This window comes from Sinohyriopsis cumingii, chromosome 7 (assembly GCF_028554795.1).
Source record: "Sinohyriopsis cumingii isolate HCF-2022 chromosome 7, ASM2855479v2, whole genome shotgun sequence".
Classification (NCBI taxonomy): domain Eukaryota; kingdom Metazoa; phylum Mollusca; class Bivalvia; order Unionida; family Unionidae; genus Sinohyriopsis; species Sinohyriopsis cumingii.
Window position 1 is genome coordinate 8,497,770 of NC_142967.1, and position 18,742 is coordinate 8,516,511.

An 18,742-nucleotide genomic window follows, 5' to 3' on the forward strand; every position below is an offset into this window, starting at 1 on the left:
GCTTTTTTTTGTACTGCAGATTTAATAATTCCTCCACCACCCTGTATATATGTCAGTATATTTCTTTCATCACCAGACAGTTTTAGTTGAGTTTTTAATCATTTTTCTTAAAAATTAACTTAATGTACCAAGTGAACTGGATTGCTCTGAAGACAGTGACAGACATAATGTTAGGCTTGCATCAAACAGATGAATTTTGATTGAACTGTGCAGTTACTTTAAATCTGTGATTGAACTGATGATTTGATTCATGTTTACTTACTAGATTCATTTCCATATAACTGGTAATACTGAATATCTTAAGGTATTAAAATGTGTCCTTGCACTGTAAAATGTTTAAATCATTACTGTCACAAATATCAAACTTCCTCCTTTGACTCCTTGAGAAGTTAACCCCAATCACAGTGAAGGATACTGTTCAATAATTTCCAACAGAATTTATCATTATGGAAGGGATTGCTCCAGTGGCCTAGTGGATAGAGCATCTGCCTCGGATGCAGGAGGTTGCTGGTTCGAACCCTGGCCAGGTCATACCAAAGACTTATAAAAGTGGTACTAACAGCTGCCTTGCTAGGCACTCAGCAATAAGAGGTTAGCGTTAGGACTGGTCGGCCTTGTGTATGGATAATGTGACTGGGTGGGACATCATGCTACATGTCTATGGCATGATGCCCCAGTGTTAGACATCGCTATAAACTGCCACACTGCAGACCTATTGTTGAAGCTACGTTAAAAATCCAAATCACACACACTCATCATGGAAGGAAGGACATAGGCTAGATGTCTTCAACCTTCTAATTAATTACAACTGATCTCCATTTGAAGACCATAGCCTTTTGTTCAATATGGTACCTCTTTGATATTGTTGTACAGGCGCTCTTTTGAAGTGCTGTCAAGAACCTAAATAGATCATCTCTCATATAACATCTGCCTCCTAGTTACACAACTTTGGCAGTCAGAATTTGAAATTTAAGCCTTGTTGGGGCTGACCATAAACTATCCATATAAAGTTCTGCCACGATGATTTGGGTTTTCTTATAGCCCCTGATTTCAATACTAAGCACAATTTCCGGGTTGTGAGAAATCAGCCTTTTGTCTCAAAGAAAAAAGTCTCCTTCACAAGGGTATCTTCAGGACCACAAAGGGATTGAAGTGATACCAAAAATGTCCTGTGTTGATGAGAAGAGGGAGATTTACCTTGTTCTTACTTTTCAAAGAAGGAAGGGGTGGTATTTCCACAGGGGCTCTTTGTCAAGGAAGCATTGGGTCAACCATTTGATTTACAGGGAATTACTCCAAGGGTAAATAATATCTTTAATGAAATAAGGGCAGTCACCACCAGCATAATTATTTGAGCCAAACTGTTCCCTGATTCAAACAGAAGGATGCAGATCTGATATGATACCCTTCGACTTGCCATTTTGTCACTGTTGACTTGAGTTGAATCAGAGGCCAAGAACCCAGAATTTGGAATAAATTATGTAATCATTTGCAGCCAGTCCTGCTTATATATTGACTTATCCATTTTTCCAAATAATCAAATTACTAAGTAACATAGCTGTTCTAAAAACGAATGATATTTCAGAAAACTCTTAAAAGAGAGTCTTTTTGCTGAAATATGAACACTTTCATTCCCAAGAAATGTGCATTGTTGTATGTGCATAATTAGTGACCTTCAATGAAAAATGGTGAATGTGAGGGAAAACTGTTATTCACAAAATATTTTCCTACATTGGTAAAACTTATATAGCCCTGGTACACCAGGACCTGCTTTCACCAAATATTCCAATTTGAATATATTCTTGTCTTCTTGACTCAGATTTTCTTTCTCCTTAAAATGTTATGACAACAAATGGAGAGTTAGTTGTTTTGAAAATTAGGCTATTTGCAGTATCTTTATTGTAATTTTCAAATCACAGCTATAAAAAAACAATTAAATAATCAAGTTAGAGCATTTTCTTTAAAGCTTTGCCCCATCTGGTAAACATTTTCAAGTTTAAACTGCTCTTAAAATTTGAAAGATGTCTTTAACCATTATAGTTTCAATATTTTAGAACCAGTATTACAACTGTAATAATATTTAAAAAGTCATAACTATCTGAAGAAGGTTTTCAAATTACTACAGTCCTCCAATTAATTAAAAAATGAAAACACAACCTCACTCAGAAACAAAGAAGATTAAACCTGTATATAGACTCTCAAGGGGGCCATCTCAGTGTTTGAAAAACTCTGAGGCACATTAAAAGTTGACATTATCATGTGTAAATGATACAATGAATATTTGAATACCAATTTCCAGTTCAATATTTACCAAAGATTATTTTTATTCAGATATTTGAAAATTCATTTCAGCACTAGAATGATGTTAAGACAGTGCAGGTTACACGTTACTAACATCCCACTTTAACTCATCAGACTAACAAGCAGTGTTATGCAAATCTTTACACACTGAATGTACCTTATGGCTATTATTTTCTTAATAGGACTAGAGAAAGCTGAATTTGTGAATCGTGTCCAGAATCTTCCTAATCCAAAACTTGAAGCATTGGGTAAGATGATCGTTGAAGGTTTCAGGGGAAAAGAACCAGCAGAATCTCGTGGGATTATCTTTGTGAAGACACGCAACCTTGCAAAGGCCATTACAGCATGGTTAAAAGACACCCCAAACCTGAAAAACCTAAATCCAATTGAATTTGTGGGGTCTAATACCGGTGGAGGTAAAGGAGGTAAGTTTTTTTCAAAAATACTTGACTTTTACAATTATGACAAATTAATGTAAAGTATTTCAGGAAAGAATAAATTGCAAAATTAAAAACCATTTATGCATCCATCCATCCTTCCTCCAGGGCTTCCATTAATGACAGCTGGTAGAATATAAATATAGTTATTTAGTACAAAGAAATCAAATTCATGACAATGAGGGCCTAATAATGGCTGGATTTTATATGCAGACAGTCAAACTCCTTGTTTTTCTCTAAATACTGTACTTTTTTGTGTACACAGCATACAAAATAGGATGCATAAATATGTTTTTGATTACTCCTAAGCAGATGGCTGCACACCTGGATCTACTTGAAATGCTTTAAGTCACATTATATTCATGTTATTAATTGTATTAAGTCTTTATGTTACTTATTAGCTACATACAATTTTAGCAAATTATTTATGAATGAAATCATAAATCTTTTGATCTTTTGATTATGGTCAAGCTCTCTAAATAAAAGTTAGGTGCTTCCTCATTTTAATGTACTTTTAGTATAACACATTTCCACTATGGACCATGTGACCAGAATTAAACCTATATATATCTTGAATTGGTTTATCATATGTATTACAATGAGATAAAAGGAAACAACATAAACAGCAATGTTAAATCAATATTTCCCGTTTTAAAACAATTATTTTGACACAGTTTGATAATTAATACTGTACCATGGTTGGTACACATGGTTCATGCAGTGTCATGGATAAGTGCATAATTCTGTGTTCATTGAAGCGTGGTTCAGAACATAACATGGTCTTTGGCTTGGGATCATCTGGGTATTTGGCATTACAGCAAAGGAGAGCTGTAGAGTGTACTTACTTTGATACAGAAATTATCAAAGCAGAAATAGCAGAAATCCCTTCAAACATCTCAAGTAAATAAACAAATATAAACTGGTTATTGCAGTTCCAGCATTAATACATACATGTGATAAATATCAAGTTTATGGTGAATTTTTTTAAAACATATATCATGTGTCCGAATTCTTAGGAAATGAAATAAATTTGCGCCCACCTGCCGCAACCGGCCACACCACATGTTACAATAAAATGCTTATTTGATAATAAAATGAAAGAAGCTAACCTTATCATTTATTCACTTTTTTGGTTGACATTAGCATTTTATTAAAGGATATATATATCCATGAACTCCGTATAAGTAGTGCATGCATCCATATTGTTAATGCTTTTCATCAGACAACACAAGACATTGGTCGTTGACATGAATATTGAGAAACAAATCATGTTTTGTTGTCCTCAAAGGTTTGAATGTTATGAGAATGAAAACTAGATCCTGCAAAATCACATATGAGAGAGAGAGAGAGAGAGAGAGAGAGAGAGAGAGAGAGAGAGTTTTTAAACCCCATTGCTTGAAAACTCCTGCCATTCATGTATGACATGGTGTAAGGTACAAAATAACCAAGGGTGGATTATATCCAGTGGAACAATATGACAATATCTCACAAACTAAAATAATTTCTTCATATAAAGCTGTTTTTATGGTTGGTTATGGTGGCAAGAATGACATTATGCATCATGCAGAATTTTGATCTTATAAAAGTATATTAAACATGACAACATTTATGCCATAGCTGAAATTCATGTTAATGGATTCTGCATCAACTGTGGATAAAGTTAAACATGCTGAGATACTTTATAGGTGAGAATAATCTCTCGTGAGTGAAGGCAACCATTGATCCCAATTTTTACACCAAAAATGCATTCTACACTACAATGAATGACTGCATCACAAAAATTGATATAAACACCACTGCACTAATTCTTTTAAAAATGAATGTAAACCAGACTAAGGAGGATCATGAATAGCTGGGAATGAGGATCTTAGTAAAAGTGGACAGTCTGTGTGCACCTCATAAATAACTGAATGTAAATACTAGCATGGTTTCCTAAAACAACAACATCTGAAGAATCCTATACCTGGTCAAAGAATATTGAGTTTCTAAATGATTGTAAACCAATATTGGGCTCAAAATTTGAGGCACTGCATAATGACAGTGGTGCTGAAAGCTTTTTTGGATTGTTTGAATTTGATGCTCAGATATACAGTTTACTATCATCTACAAAATCAAATTGTCATAATGATGACATTTCTTGACATTTTTGATGAACATAGTAAATTCATAATAATTTATATTTGTTTATATTTTGAATGAAAATCCCTAATTGTATATAATGTTATGTTAACAAGTGGATAGAAACATCTAAGCACTGTTGAAGGTCAGTTGTGTGGAAAATGTCAAGTTTATTGTAATTGTAGGCTGAGTGCTCATAATTATCTTTTTCAGCAATGACTAAAGCAGAGCAAGTTGATGCTTTGAAATATTTTCGAGATGGTCGACACAAGTTGATTGTGGCCACTTCCGTCGCAGAAGAGGGCTTGGACATCAGTCAGTGTAACCTTGTCATACGCTATGATCACGTCACCAATGAGATCGCCATGGTTCAATCAAGAGGTTTGTTGATGATGAACACTTTTAATTTATTATCCATTGTTGGCACATTTGGGGGCTTACTTGGTAGTATGGCCTGTATAGCCATCAAACTGAAAATTTTGGATCTTGTGTATTACAATGTTCTAAAGTGAAACTTGCCATTATGAAGTACAGATCTGTTGTACTACCCCCCAGTATTGACATTAGCATCCACACCTATAAAAGAATATAATAATAATAATAATAATAATAATAATAATAATAATGACTTTATTTAAAGAGTATAACACAATTAGCTAAGAACTAATCTACCTTGAGGCCCTCATACAAACAAATTTATTTATTTTAGCTGCATCTCTGAAGCCACTGGATATATTGGGTTTAGAAGAAGGAAATAGTGTGGGCATTTCTAATCTCAACTAGAATACTATTCTAGTGCAAAGTTCCAAACTTTTTTAAATAATGCCTTATATGGTTTGGGAATCTTATACTGTTTGGTAGACATATAAATATTACAGCTTTGTTGGATCTGAACCATGCTTTCTTCCTAGATCCTAGGCAACAGTTTGAAATGGGTTTCCTAGCACCTGCCCCTTGCAGAGGGGACTAATGGACAAACTTAGTATATCTATATAATTTCTACAGTCTTGGTTAAGTCTTTACATGACGCTGTCTTTTGCATTCTGTATGCATACTGTAATACCTGAAATCATAAAAGTTGATGACAGAATGCAAATTGACGAGTACTACACCCTTGATACAAAATATTGGGTCACTGCAACTTATATTTTATGCTTACTTCAAAGGTCTCATTAAGATTTTAAAACAACCAGTCCAGGTCTCCCATTTTGGTAAAAATAGGAGTCCCACAAACAAAAGTTGCATCCCCTCCCAGAAAATGTGGGGCACTTTCAGCCACTGAATTCTGTTGTTGCAAATACAGTGCGACCCTGCTATAATGGGCTCTGCAATAACGCAAATTTGGATATAACGCGGTCGTGGCATGGCTCCCCAAATTTTGTATATTCATTCGCACATGAAAATATATTTTTTGGTCCTAGTACGTGAAATAGTGTATAAAAAGTTTATTATCATTTTGGGGAAGAGATCGCTTATGAATTTAAATATAATACTATTGTGGCATGGTTCCTGAAATTTCAAATACATTAATGTGTATTTTTCTCGTACCAGGAATTATTTTTTTTTAGGCATGAGAAATAGTGTGTAAAATGTTTATTATCATTTTGGGGAAGATTTCACATATGAATTCGTATACAATATGATCGTGGCTTGGTTCCTGAAATTTTAAATACATGTGTGTTTATTTTTCTTGTTCGGGGATTTTTTTTTTTAAGTACAAGAAATAGTGTGTAAAACGTTTATTATCATTTTGAGGAAGAGTTAGCATGTGAATTTTAATATAATACAATCGTGGCGTAGCTTCTGAAATTTAACAATTTTGCCAGGTTCTAGAAGTGTTATGCCAAAATAAACATTATTGGAAATGTTACTTATTACTGATCCATGAGTAAAGCCAGTAAGTCATCTTTGTGATTGTCTTCAATTAATTCTATATACAATCGTTGCTCAAACAATAGCCAATGTGTGTTTTTTCTTTAACTGCATACACAACCAAGCATCAGACAATGCGGTGGTTGATAATAATGACCTTATTTAAAGAGGGTAACACAATTAGCTAAGAACTAATATACCTTGAGGCCCTTGATAAAAAATTCTCACAATTTAATAAACATCAAAAAACAAAAGCCACCAACATGTTTGCTGGGCTTGGCGATGTTATTAGATGCAATCAGTTGACCAGTAAATAATGTCTGCTTTATTAACTGGAAATTGAAAAGGTATGAAATTGTACATGCATTCAGCTTAAAATTTTGTATAAAAAGGACTCGTGACCATTGCAGGCCTACTGCACTTATTTCTCTGGTTTTACTTGGGTATGGTGTTTGTTTATGAACTCGATATTAATTTCCTATTTTTCATAAAAATATTTTACTGTTATCGAAAAGCAAGTTCACTAACGGAGGTCATTCTCTGCACTTTGTGCAAAATATAGTAGTTTTCACATGTTTCTTTCGATATTCACAAAATCTGAAGTAAAAGTTATATGCACGCTGAAAGCAAGTGTTGATTGTTAATTATTCTTGCTGTAGTCATTCAAACGAATAGGTGTACAAGCATTAATTATTGGAAATTTGCAATGGATAAATATACATGGAAACGCATATGAGAAAATTTTAGCAGTATGAAATTTGTACAGACACCGTTCATAGACCTTGGAACGTAATGAACCATAAACGTGCTTCGTCTTTCTTAACCTAATTTTGCTGTTAATTTTTCCCATTGAATTCAGACACATAATGATGTGTGACAAAATTATTTATTAGTTTAAATATGTATGCAATTTTTGCAATGGAATTACATGTATTATAGATTAATTGCAAGCCCTGAGGGTATAATATCAGATGGCAAGTAAATGGTGTTAATACTCTGTTCATGCTGTATATTAGATAATGAATTCAGACACAATGATCTGGGACAAAGTTATTGAATATTGTAAATCTGTGTGCAGTTTTTCAGTGGAATTATATGCATTATGGATGAACTGCATGCCACGATGGCACGATAGTAAACAGTGTTGATACTCTATTCATCATATACATTAGACATGAATACATGTATATGTGCCAATGAGTTGTTCACTGAATAAAGTAAAATACTGTAAAACCCTGCATTAACGTGATCCCAATATTAACGCAATCCAATTTTTTGGACTCCAATTATTGCGTTATAGCAGGGTTCCACTGTATTGATCAACACATTCTCCTACTCAGCAAGTGGCTGAAACAGGACTGGCAAGTCTTTGAATTTTGGCATCCACCAATTAAATGTGTACAGAGGACTCCCACCGAAGTGATTTTCTGCATCCCAGATAAAAAAAAACTTGCCTCCACATACCCATGATTAAACATTTCCAAGATCTCTCTACTTAGGATGAATTGTGTTTATTTCATAAGTACAATTTGTGCTAGAATCTACAAAATAGATGATTGCATGCATCTGCATTTCACAATTTACTGGCTTAGGTAAAGTTATTGTTTTAGCTGATGAGAATTTTTGCAACCTGTATGCATCCTGTCATAACTGGAATCATGAAACTTGGTGAGGAGGTGCATATTTATAAGTACCACCCTTAACTCAGAAGTAGGTTAATGTCATCAGTATCTCATGCTTCATTGACTTTGGTTGAACTTTGTTTTCTTTAATTTTCAACCACTTCAAACTAGAATCATCAAAGTATTAGATTGTTTTCATGTCTATTGGTACTATACCAGTACAGCAAATGAAGGTATCTTTGATCACTTGGTTTTGTACTGGCTTATGTTAACTTTTTGCATTTAGCTTATGATTGTATCTTGTCTAGAATGATCATATTTAACGAGGGGATGTATTGCTATACCTTCAGTGGAGAAGTGGACCATTATGGCCAATATTTTATGCTTCACTACCTTTAGTTAAATTTTGTGTTTTATGTTCATTTCTCAGGCATTTCTAGAATAATGAAATTGATGAAGATATGCATTTCAGCTAGGCCAACATCTTGTGAACAAAAAGCTCACGATGACCTCTATTTCATCTTTTACTGACTTTGGATAAATTTTTGCATTAGCTTATCACCACACGAGTTTTGAACATGTTATATTTATAATAATGATAATAATTATAATAATAATAATAATGACCTTATTTAAAGAGGGTAACACAATTAGCTAAGAACTAACTAATCTACCTTGAGGCCCTCACACAAAGGAATTTATTTATTTAAGCTGCATCTCTGAAGCCACTGGATATATTGGGTTTGGAAGAAGGAAATAGAGTGGACATTTCTAATCTCATCTGGAATACTATTTCAGAGCAGAGTTCCAGAGTATTGGAAACTTATTTTAAATAACTCCTTATTTGGTTTGGGAATTTTATACTGTTTGGTAGACATGGATCACAGGTGGGGAGTATTACCAAGTAGCCCATACTGGAATAGTGATTGTACATATTCAGGAGCACTAGTATGAGATATCCTGTACATTAATTTGGCTTTTCTCGAACAGATTTGGTCTTTAGTAGGTAATATTTTTAACTTACCAGCTAAATTTTCCTTGCTCTCTTTCTGGATTGATATTAGCCCAAATGTTCTTTATTGAAGATGTGCCAGCTTTGCTATGTTTTTATCATTTGAATTACCCCATACTGTATTACAGTAGTCTAAATAGGGTTGTATGTAACTGTTATAAAATAGTTTTCTGTGCCTTTCAGGGAGAAAATGTCATATCCTACTGAGAAGCCATAAACTTGAATTGACTTTTTTACTGATATGTTTGATATGTTCAATCCATGATAGGTTATTATCTACAAGAACACAAAGTAGTCTATCGTGACAGACCATTTGCAAATTTGTATCCTTCCATGTCAAACATAGTTCATCACTATCAAGATTTGGCCATTTCTGGCGTGTTGAGATAAGTAATATTTTAGTTTTATCAGTATTTACCACCATGCCATTGCATGTGCACCAGTTTTCCAGTTTGTTTAGGGCATTCTGTAAAGAAATTTTTAGTTCATGCTTTGTGTTTTGGACGTCTGACAATGTTGTGTCATATGCATGGAGATCTGTAGATGATATTGAGTATCTTAGTAAAAGTGGTAGGTCATTAATAAATAAAATGAATAGTAATGGACCTAGAACTGAGCCTTGTGGTACTCCATATCTAATTGTTCCAGGTTCAGACAGAACATTATTTATGTAAACATGTTGTGTTTTTCTCTCACGTAAGTAAGAAGTAAACCATCTAATTGTTCTTTCATCACATTGGTAGATTTTCAGTTTCATCTAAAGGATTTCATGATCCACATGTCAAAAGCTTTCCTGAAATCTACAAATACAGTTCCTATTATTCTACTTTGGTCAAGTGTTTGAAGCCATTTGTCAGTTAGGGAGATCAAGGCAGTCTCACATGAATGTTTCTGTCTAAAGCCTGATTGATTAGGGTGTAACAGCAAGTGTTTGGTTAAATATGACATGAATGAGTCATGGACATATTTTTCAATGAATTTTGACAAGTTTGGTAGTATTGAGATTGGTCATTAGTTATCAGCGTCATCCTTGGAACCAGATTTGTAAATAGGAGTTACTTTTGCAGTTTTCCATATTTTGGGGACAGATGAGGTTGCAATACTTAAATTGATTATGAATGTTATGCCATCTACAATAGCAAAGGCAGAAGATTTAATGAGTTTTGGACCAATCTGATTAAGTCCTGTAGCTTTCTTGGTATCAACTTCACTGAGACATTTTTTTACTAATTTTTTACAAAGTTTTTGATACTGGTGGGATAGAGAAACATACCTCCTTAAAGATTTTGCTGCTGCAGAACTTTTTCAGTTCATTAAAGTTGTTTTCTCTCACTGGTTCTTTTAACATTGTGGTAATGTTGGTGAAAAAATCATTGAAAACATTGCAGTGTCAGTGTCATCAGTGACTATGGTGTCATTTACCAGTAGTGAGTGAATTTTATTTGCCTGATCTTTGTGTGTTCCTCCAGTGAGTTCATTGAAGACTTTCCAAATGGAGTTTGTGTTGCTCTTTTTGTTTTCAAGCAATGATTGATAATAAGTTGTTTTTAGCTTTTTTAATCATACTAGTTATTTTATTTCTCCATACTTTATATTGTGCATGGTTTCCCATAGCCTTGAATTGGTCTCACGTTTTCATAGCATCTGGGATTTCAGTAGTAAGCCAATTATATTGAATTCAGTCTTTACTCAATGTACTTTCAGTGGTGCATGCTTAGAGACTACATCCATGAATAAGTCAGTCCACACCCTCAGAGCTTGATCTATGTCATCGAAATTTTCGATCATATTCCATGGAACTTTATATAGGTCATTGAGAAATTTTTCTTCATTAAAAATTTTGAATGATCTTTAAGTTACTATTTTGTGTGTATTTTTCTTACTTCTCTTGCATTTAACCTTTCTTGTCAAAAAACTAAGATAGTGGTCACTAAGACCAACATTCGGTACATTAACACAAGCCACATTGTCTGGTAGGTTGATATAAATGTGATCTATAAGAGTGCTTGATATTTCTGTTACCCTTGTGGGCTCATTTACTAGCTGGGCTAGGCCTAATGATTCAATAAATTCCATCCAGTTGTTCCTGATTTGAGTATTGAAAAGGTCCTTATTTATATCTCCGAGTATATATGTTTCTTTCTCCTGTGCTAGAACATTTTCCATTTGTTTCAAAAAGTTATTGTTCCGAATTGCTTTGGAGGAAGGTGGCCTATAAATGAAACCAACTAGGAATGATTTTGCATTAATTTGAAAAAGTTCCACCCAGATACTCTCAATTTCATTTGACTTCAAGTCAAGTCGCCTTTCATGCGGTAAATAAATTACATCTTCCCTAATGTATACAGCAATAATAATAATAATAATAATGAGGACTTTGTATACTGCCTAATCTTTAATAACAAGACCCCCCCCCAGCTGTCTCTCTGTCCCTACATAATGGTTTATTGTAGCCTTGACAGTGAAATAGATCATCATTGTGGTTTTCATTTAATTCGGTTTCAGTGAGTCCTAAAACATGTATATTATTTTCCTTGGAAGACTACATTAACTTAATCTGGTCTATTTTTCCCAATACATTAAGTGACCAGCTATGTTAAAACCTTTTGTGTTTAGTTTCATATCAATTATATGTATGTCATCATGCAATGGGGTACTCATTGAGATTGTCTCCATACTACTTTTATCATTCTTACATCCTATTTCTATATTTAAATGTTCATATATATTAGCATCTTCAAAGTCACATACAGACCCATAAAATCCGTTAACTTTTGCATTTACGGTAGTGTCCATTGAATAGTTAGAGTCAAGAGTCTCACTAGGTACATTTAGATTTGTTATAAATGAAGCAGTAGCATTCTCCTCCTTGCCAGCTTCCTAATATGTATAATACATTGATTGACAGAGTCTTCGTTTGTGTCAAGATTTATGTCATCTAAAGCACTCAATCTGTTTGCCATGATGGCATACCTGTGTCATGTGCCCAGTTTCTCCACAGTAGAGACAGTACTCTTCATTATAGTGCCTGAAAATGGGGGCATACATGTTAATATTTCTCAGTAGTTGAGAGGTCCCTTTTCAGCTTAAATGAATTTTGTCTCTGTGATAGAGACTTAGGTTGACATCCTGGTTCTGAAGAAAGAAAGATGTGTATTGTGGAATGTATTGTAGGTTGAAGTCTTCACATAGGTCAATTATCAGATCATTGATTTCTTTCGCCTTGATGTCCACACGAGGAGGTAGTCCTGATATTATTTTACATGTACTTGGGCTGCAATACCTAGCAGCATACAGTAAACTTTCAAAATCTGTTCTGATTTAATTTAGTGACCTTCCCTCACAGGCATCATTTCCACCTACTAAAATAATAATTTGGTTGTATTTGGTTAGGTCACTGTTCATTATTCTGTCCATGATGTTGTCAATTTTTGCACATAGTAGAGTCTGTACATCTGTTTCAAAAAGACTCCCTGGTATTATACTTTTCAATATTGAGGAGCCAGTTATTAGAGTCCTATCTTTTCTGGCTTGTGATGTCGTGTGTTTGACTCTGGATTGTATTTCAGACACATATCTTGGAGGAAGGGGTGCTGAAATTGGTGTTTCAGTTGTGTGAACTACTGTTGTTGATGTTGCCACATTTGTCTGAGCACTGGGAAATGCAGTTGTTGGTGAAGGTAACAGACTTGTCTGAGCTGAGGGCCATGGGTGTACACTTATTACTGTTGCAGGTGTGACACATGACTGAGAGGGGGGTACTGTTGTTTGCATTGCAGGATTACTTTGGGTATCAGGTGTTTTTTGCATGGTCATTTTACATTTTCTCTTGGCTGGTATTGGGATTGTCTGAGTCTGAGCATCTGATACTGTTGATATTTGGGAGTCTGTCTGAATTGCTATTTCACATGAGGTTACTTGCTCATTAACCTTTCCCTGTGCTGACTTAATAGCATGTAACTGTAGTTTTAATTCTTCAATTTGGGCCTCCAAGTTCCTAATTGTTTTTTGATGTACACACATGAAGAAATCATTATGGTTTAAGCCATCACTGTTGTGGTCATGATTTGTGAAGCATGTAATTGCCTGACACTCTGGCAGGGTGTTAATTTTATTGCCTGAGTCATCTAAGTCACAGACTTTAGGAACTGTTTCATGTTTGGTACTACATCTAGTTACTGGTGTAGATGTCAGCATATAAATGCCTTTAGCATGGGTATTATCATCCTGTCTACATTTACATATAATATGATCTAACCATGTAAGACTGTTCAGCCCCTGTATATGTAAGACACATGTTGTTTTATACAATGTAGCTGTCACATTGTTTTTCTCTTGTGTTCTGTAGATAATACCATTTTGTACACTTGAACTGCATGAAGTCATGCAAGGTTCTGAATCCAATATCTGTTCTACAAACTCAAACTTTTGTGGATCTATATTCACAGTGATACTGTATTTATTTTGTTTGACCCTCAAGAAGTCTGGATAAATGTCAGCCATATTGGATAACTCCAAATCATCATCTGCACCATTGTTTTCATTTTTACTCTGAACATGACTTTCCTGCATGGGATTATCTGTGTGGCTCTGATCTTCAGGTATATCAGACATACTAAAGCCAGAGAATGATGCAGAAAAGGTTGAGCTGAGTGTGTTGAGTAAGGAACCTACAAGGCTGGTATTTAAATATGTTTCCATGATTCTGATATTTTCATCTTGTTCATAACAGTGATAGAAAGTATATGAAATCCTTAAATATGACTAGCACATATCCATAAACTTTTGAATGAAATTTGCATAATGTGTTTGAGTTGGTATCAACTGAAGTTCAGATATGGTAGATGTAGTTCAATTTCAAGTATATCCACTTCGGTAGCCATCTTCAAAAACCTAAAATCCTTTGTTTTGAACAGGTTTCCAAATTCACTTGAATAAATGAACATTAAATTTCACTTACAGTAACTTAATATTGTCATAAATTCACAGTATAAATGATGGCTACTGGTATTAGCATATTTAACACCAGTTTTTACACCCAGTTCATTGAATTTAGTAGAGCTGTGTTCTGACCATATATACACGGTAGCCATCTTATTTGCATCCCATATTACTGTACCTTGAAACCTGTGTTATGTATATTTAATTTGCTTTGTTTGTTTGTTATTTTTATTTTAATTGTTTTATTCCATTACATGACATTGTAATGTAACATTGTATGTTAGGGTTGACCTTGTGCAAAATGAATTAATTTCTGCTTGACCCGAATTAATTTTTTTATTTTATTCTGTGTAAACAAATATTTCATAGCCAAATTATTCTCTATGTGTATGGGATTAAAATCATTATTATTATTAATAGAGGTAACTATGTTTATTTGGGTCTAGGTCGAGGTTTTGGAGTTTCCTTCGTGTATTTTACATAACTCAGGTTATGGTTTTTATTTTGTAAGCATCAGAATCATTCTAGAAGGTTATTTTCCATTAGATAATGGTTCTTTTTAGAAAATGCCAATTGTGACCATAGGTCAAGTAGAAAACTATATAATCTTGTAATCGTGCTTTAAGAAAATACAAAAGTGCTCTGATAAAAGTCTTGGACAGAGATATTAACTGGAATTTATATTGACAGATATATTAACTGGAATTTATATTGAATTCAGACTTGGAATTAATTAATGTAAAAATCATGTCATGATTGTGTTGTATCTAAGTTCATGTTACAGCAGGGTTTATTGCTGGCTTTTATCAACTCATAATAATACCTCTTTTTCCATATCATAAAAGAAAAATGATATTGTATTATATTTTAACCATTATGTACTGTTACAGAGGCCAGTTTTGTTTTGGATTCAGAATAACTTTAATTTATTATTTCTGCACAATAGAACTATTTTGAGACCAGCAATCACCATATGATTTGTTTGGCATCCGTAGAAACCAGTGATAACATTTTGTGCTAGCAAGATAATTTGTTACATACTTTTCTGTGTGAGATGTTAAACCTTAAGATTTTGTGCTAACTTCAACATCAGTTCCTTCATATTTATTTTCAATGCAATCTACAAATCCATAATACCTAGTAACTGATAAAATTTTATTGTAAATTAAATTGTTTAGGTGGATCGATTATTGAAAATTTAGAGCATTATGGTAAATTTTTCTTGCTGCCATCAAAAGTAATAATAATTGTGGTTTAGATGCACTAAATTGCAAAGCATAGTTATACATTCACTTTAGACATATATTTGTCAAAGTGTGCAGATGAAGGTAATTTGGGTCCAAGTCTTGTGAAATGGTATCATCTTTGTTTTTTAATCCAGGAAGAGGCAGAGCCCAGGACAGCCAGTACATGATCTTGGCTGAGGAAGGCAAGGGTACAGCTGAAAAAGAGGAGTTGAACATGATTCGAGAAATCATGATGCACAAGGCCATTACACAGTTGCAGCAGGATATCGCTAGGAACCCAGGCAAGGTCAGAGAGGAGCTGAAACAGCATCAGGATGATGAACAGCTTACACGCAGACTTGGGGCAAATAATCGGAAGGGCCGACTGATGAGAATGGGTGATTTTGAATTGCGATGCTTCAAATGTGATGAGTATATATGCATGTCCACTGATATTAAAAAAGTCCAAGATGCTCACCATGTTGTTGTACTGGATGATTTTGAAGATAGAGTTAAAATAACTAAAACGGGAAGTCGAAGGGTTATTGATGAAACAATTCAGTTTGTAGGAAGACTTAACTGTAAGAAATGTGGGAATGATATGGGGACTGTTGGAATTCACAGAAATTTGGAGTTTCCAGTTATCAAAATATCCAGTTTTATTATTGTGGATACAAATGGCCGACAGAACACATGCAAGAAGTGGAATAAGGCTCCTTTTGAGGCTCGTGCCCTCACAAATGACGATTTTAAAATGCTGCTGGACAAGAGGGGAGAGGATCCAGTCCTTTGAATGCATTAATGAAGTCATAACCAGATACAAGTTTTGCAGATAATGATTGATTACGAATTCTTATATATTTTCTTGCACAAAATGTATAGGTGCTAGGGATTAGAGAAATAATTTTCCCAGTAATGCAGCTGCTTTGCTTATAGTAGAACACTTATCCATTTTATTAGTCTATGCAGACAAATTATGGCTAGTTAAGGACTATGGTCCTGGATTGTCAGTTGCTCTATGCTGCATATGAACTTTCATTTGATAGTTCAAAGAGTTTTGTTTGCTCCAATTTCAGTCATATTAAATGCTGGCATAAATAAAAAGCACAGGCATGTGAATATGTGGAAAGATTTTGGTGGTTTGCAAAGAACAGTTTGATTTATATGGTTACCCATGGTCTTATTTAAAATCTATCTTGATCAATTAGTCAGACTTAATTCAAGTTTCTGATCTAGTCTATGAGTCTGTGGATTAATTTAGCAAAACTGCTTACCTCGCTCACCTTTGTATGCAGGACATGTCATGACATTATCTTTGCTGTAAATAGATTAATTTTTCAAATGTATGCTTACTTGGCATCTATAAGAAAACGTTTTAAAAGCCACAGCAGTCAATCAGTTAAACCTAAATAAAGATGCAAGAGCCCTATAATTAATTGCCTTTTCCATTTGTCGACATGTTTTGTAACCAAGATAGATCACTCTGCAGCTCTTGAATATATTTCAGTGCCATCTAGTAAATGAACTGCCTTGTATATTAATATTTATCTTCATAAGGTTTAATCTGCGTAGTCCATTGCTGACCAAGCTGTATCCCTTTTCTGTTATTATAAGATCTTTGGAAGTTTATTGCAAGTCAGCAGAGTTCAGGAACTAGTCAACGTATTAAGATGGGCTTTGACATGAACTCTGGCTTACAATCTTAAATATTCCCATTAAGGGTTCTGCTGCTTCTCCTTTATATGTTTGCTGTTAGGTATGATGATATATTCTTTCCATCCATCTATATATTCCCTATTCCCCGAGTGGCCGAGTGGTCTAAAGCGCTCTCCGTTACGGATCACTGCCACCTCACCTCTGTCTGCATGGGTTTGAGTCTAGGATTCGGCTAATGTGGGTATGTAAGAAAGCTTGCCAGTAACTTCTCGTGGGTCGGTGGTTCTTCCTGGGGTTTTCCTGGGTTCTTCCTCCACCATTAATACTGGCCGCCATGCATAGCCTATCACGTGCTGAAAAATGGCGTTAAACCCCACCACAACAACAAAAATTCACTATTTCATTTCCAGACAAGAATGTTTCACTGGCAACCATCACAAAACAAGGAAGACACCCATCAGTTTTGGGTCGAAAAGGTCAAAAATTAAGATGACAGGGACTGAAAAGGAAAACTGTTTCCACACAGAAACTTAACTTCAATACTTGATACCCTCATCTAACTTCATAAGTGGCTTGTTTTTGACATAAGTAACCTATTGAATCAAAAGATCAAAGACACAGTTACTATAAAGATAAATGTTTTCAGCATGATGTCTTGAATAATTTGTCACCTAATTTGACTAAACTTTGTGGATGGCTCACATTTGAGACCAGAAATATGTATTGATGTCAAAGATTAGATGACAGTGACTCCACTTTTGTGCTACTTACTTCATCCAATGCTTATTGGTTGCTTGCAGTTTTCAGCAGCCTTTTTGTCACAAGTATGTATTAACTGGAATAGTCCCTGTCAGCTTATGAAATGCTGTATATGATAATAGTTATGTCTACATGTAGTGACTAATTTATTTAGTAAATCCTGCATTTCTTTTTTGAAAAGCATATACATATAGACTGGTATAAGAGAATCAACCGTATTTATTAGTTATAATAGTAATATTATTATCTGTTTTTAACTTCTAAGCTATTTATATAATTAATCCTAAAATCATTTATCTTAAGGAATTAGTATTATGTTTTAAAAATGAATGTGTTTGCTGTGATTTTGTAAAACTTTTTGGAACTTGTAATGAAACTTTTTGTTATGTTAGAAGAACTAAATCAGGGAGGAAACATACATATGGTAATTTTAAGCAAAAATAGTTGATGAAGTCTAGAAAGACTCTAGATGTTTGTACATCTGCCTCATGGAAATCCATTGTGATTTGTATATTGAATTAAAAAAATTTGCACTAAATTAAATCTGCCATTTATTTATTCATTGAGTAATTAAACCATTCATTCTTCTTCTCCTTCATCATTTTCTGTTGGTGGTGGTGGTCCTGCAGCTGTTTCCTCTTCTTCCTTATATTCTTCTGTTCAAAGTATTCTCCTTTTCTTTTTTCATTCCTGTTGAAATACAGACAGAATTCCCCATATGTTTCAGTTCTTCACATTCCTTCAGTTTCTTGTATCTGGATATATAAGATAAGATTTATTTAATGTTGGCATGATTTT

At 34.2% G+C, this 18,742-nt stretch overlaps 1 protein-coding gene across 1 annotated transcript in view; it reads left to right on the plus strand.

Moving 5' to 3' along the window:
• Positions 1-18,531, plus strand: part of LOC149794709 (ATP-dependent RNA helicase DHX58-like) — a 104,329-nt gene extending 85,798 nt beyond the window's left edge. Inside the window, exons 14-16 of the mRNA XM_089964328.1 lie at positions 2,484-2,726; positions 5,070-5,237; positions 15,685-18,531. Of these exons, the coding sequence (XP_089820454.1) occupies positions 2,484-2,726; positions 5,070-5,237; positions 15,685-16,322 (1,049 nt within the window). The 3' untranslated portion in view covers positions 16,323-18,531. The remainder of the gene's footprint in view (positions 1-2,483; positions 2,727-5,069; positions 5,238-15,684) is intronic.
• Positions 18,532-18,742: the final 211 nt, after the last annotated feature.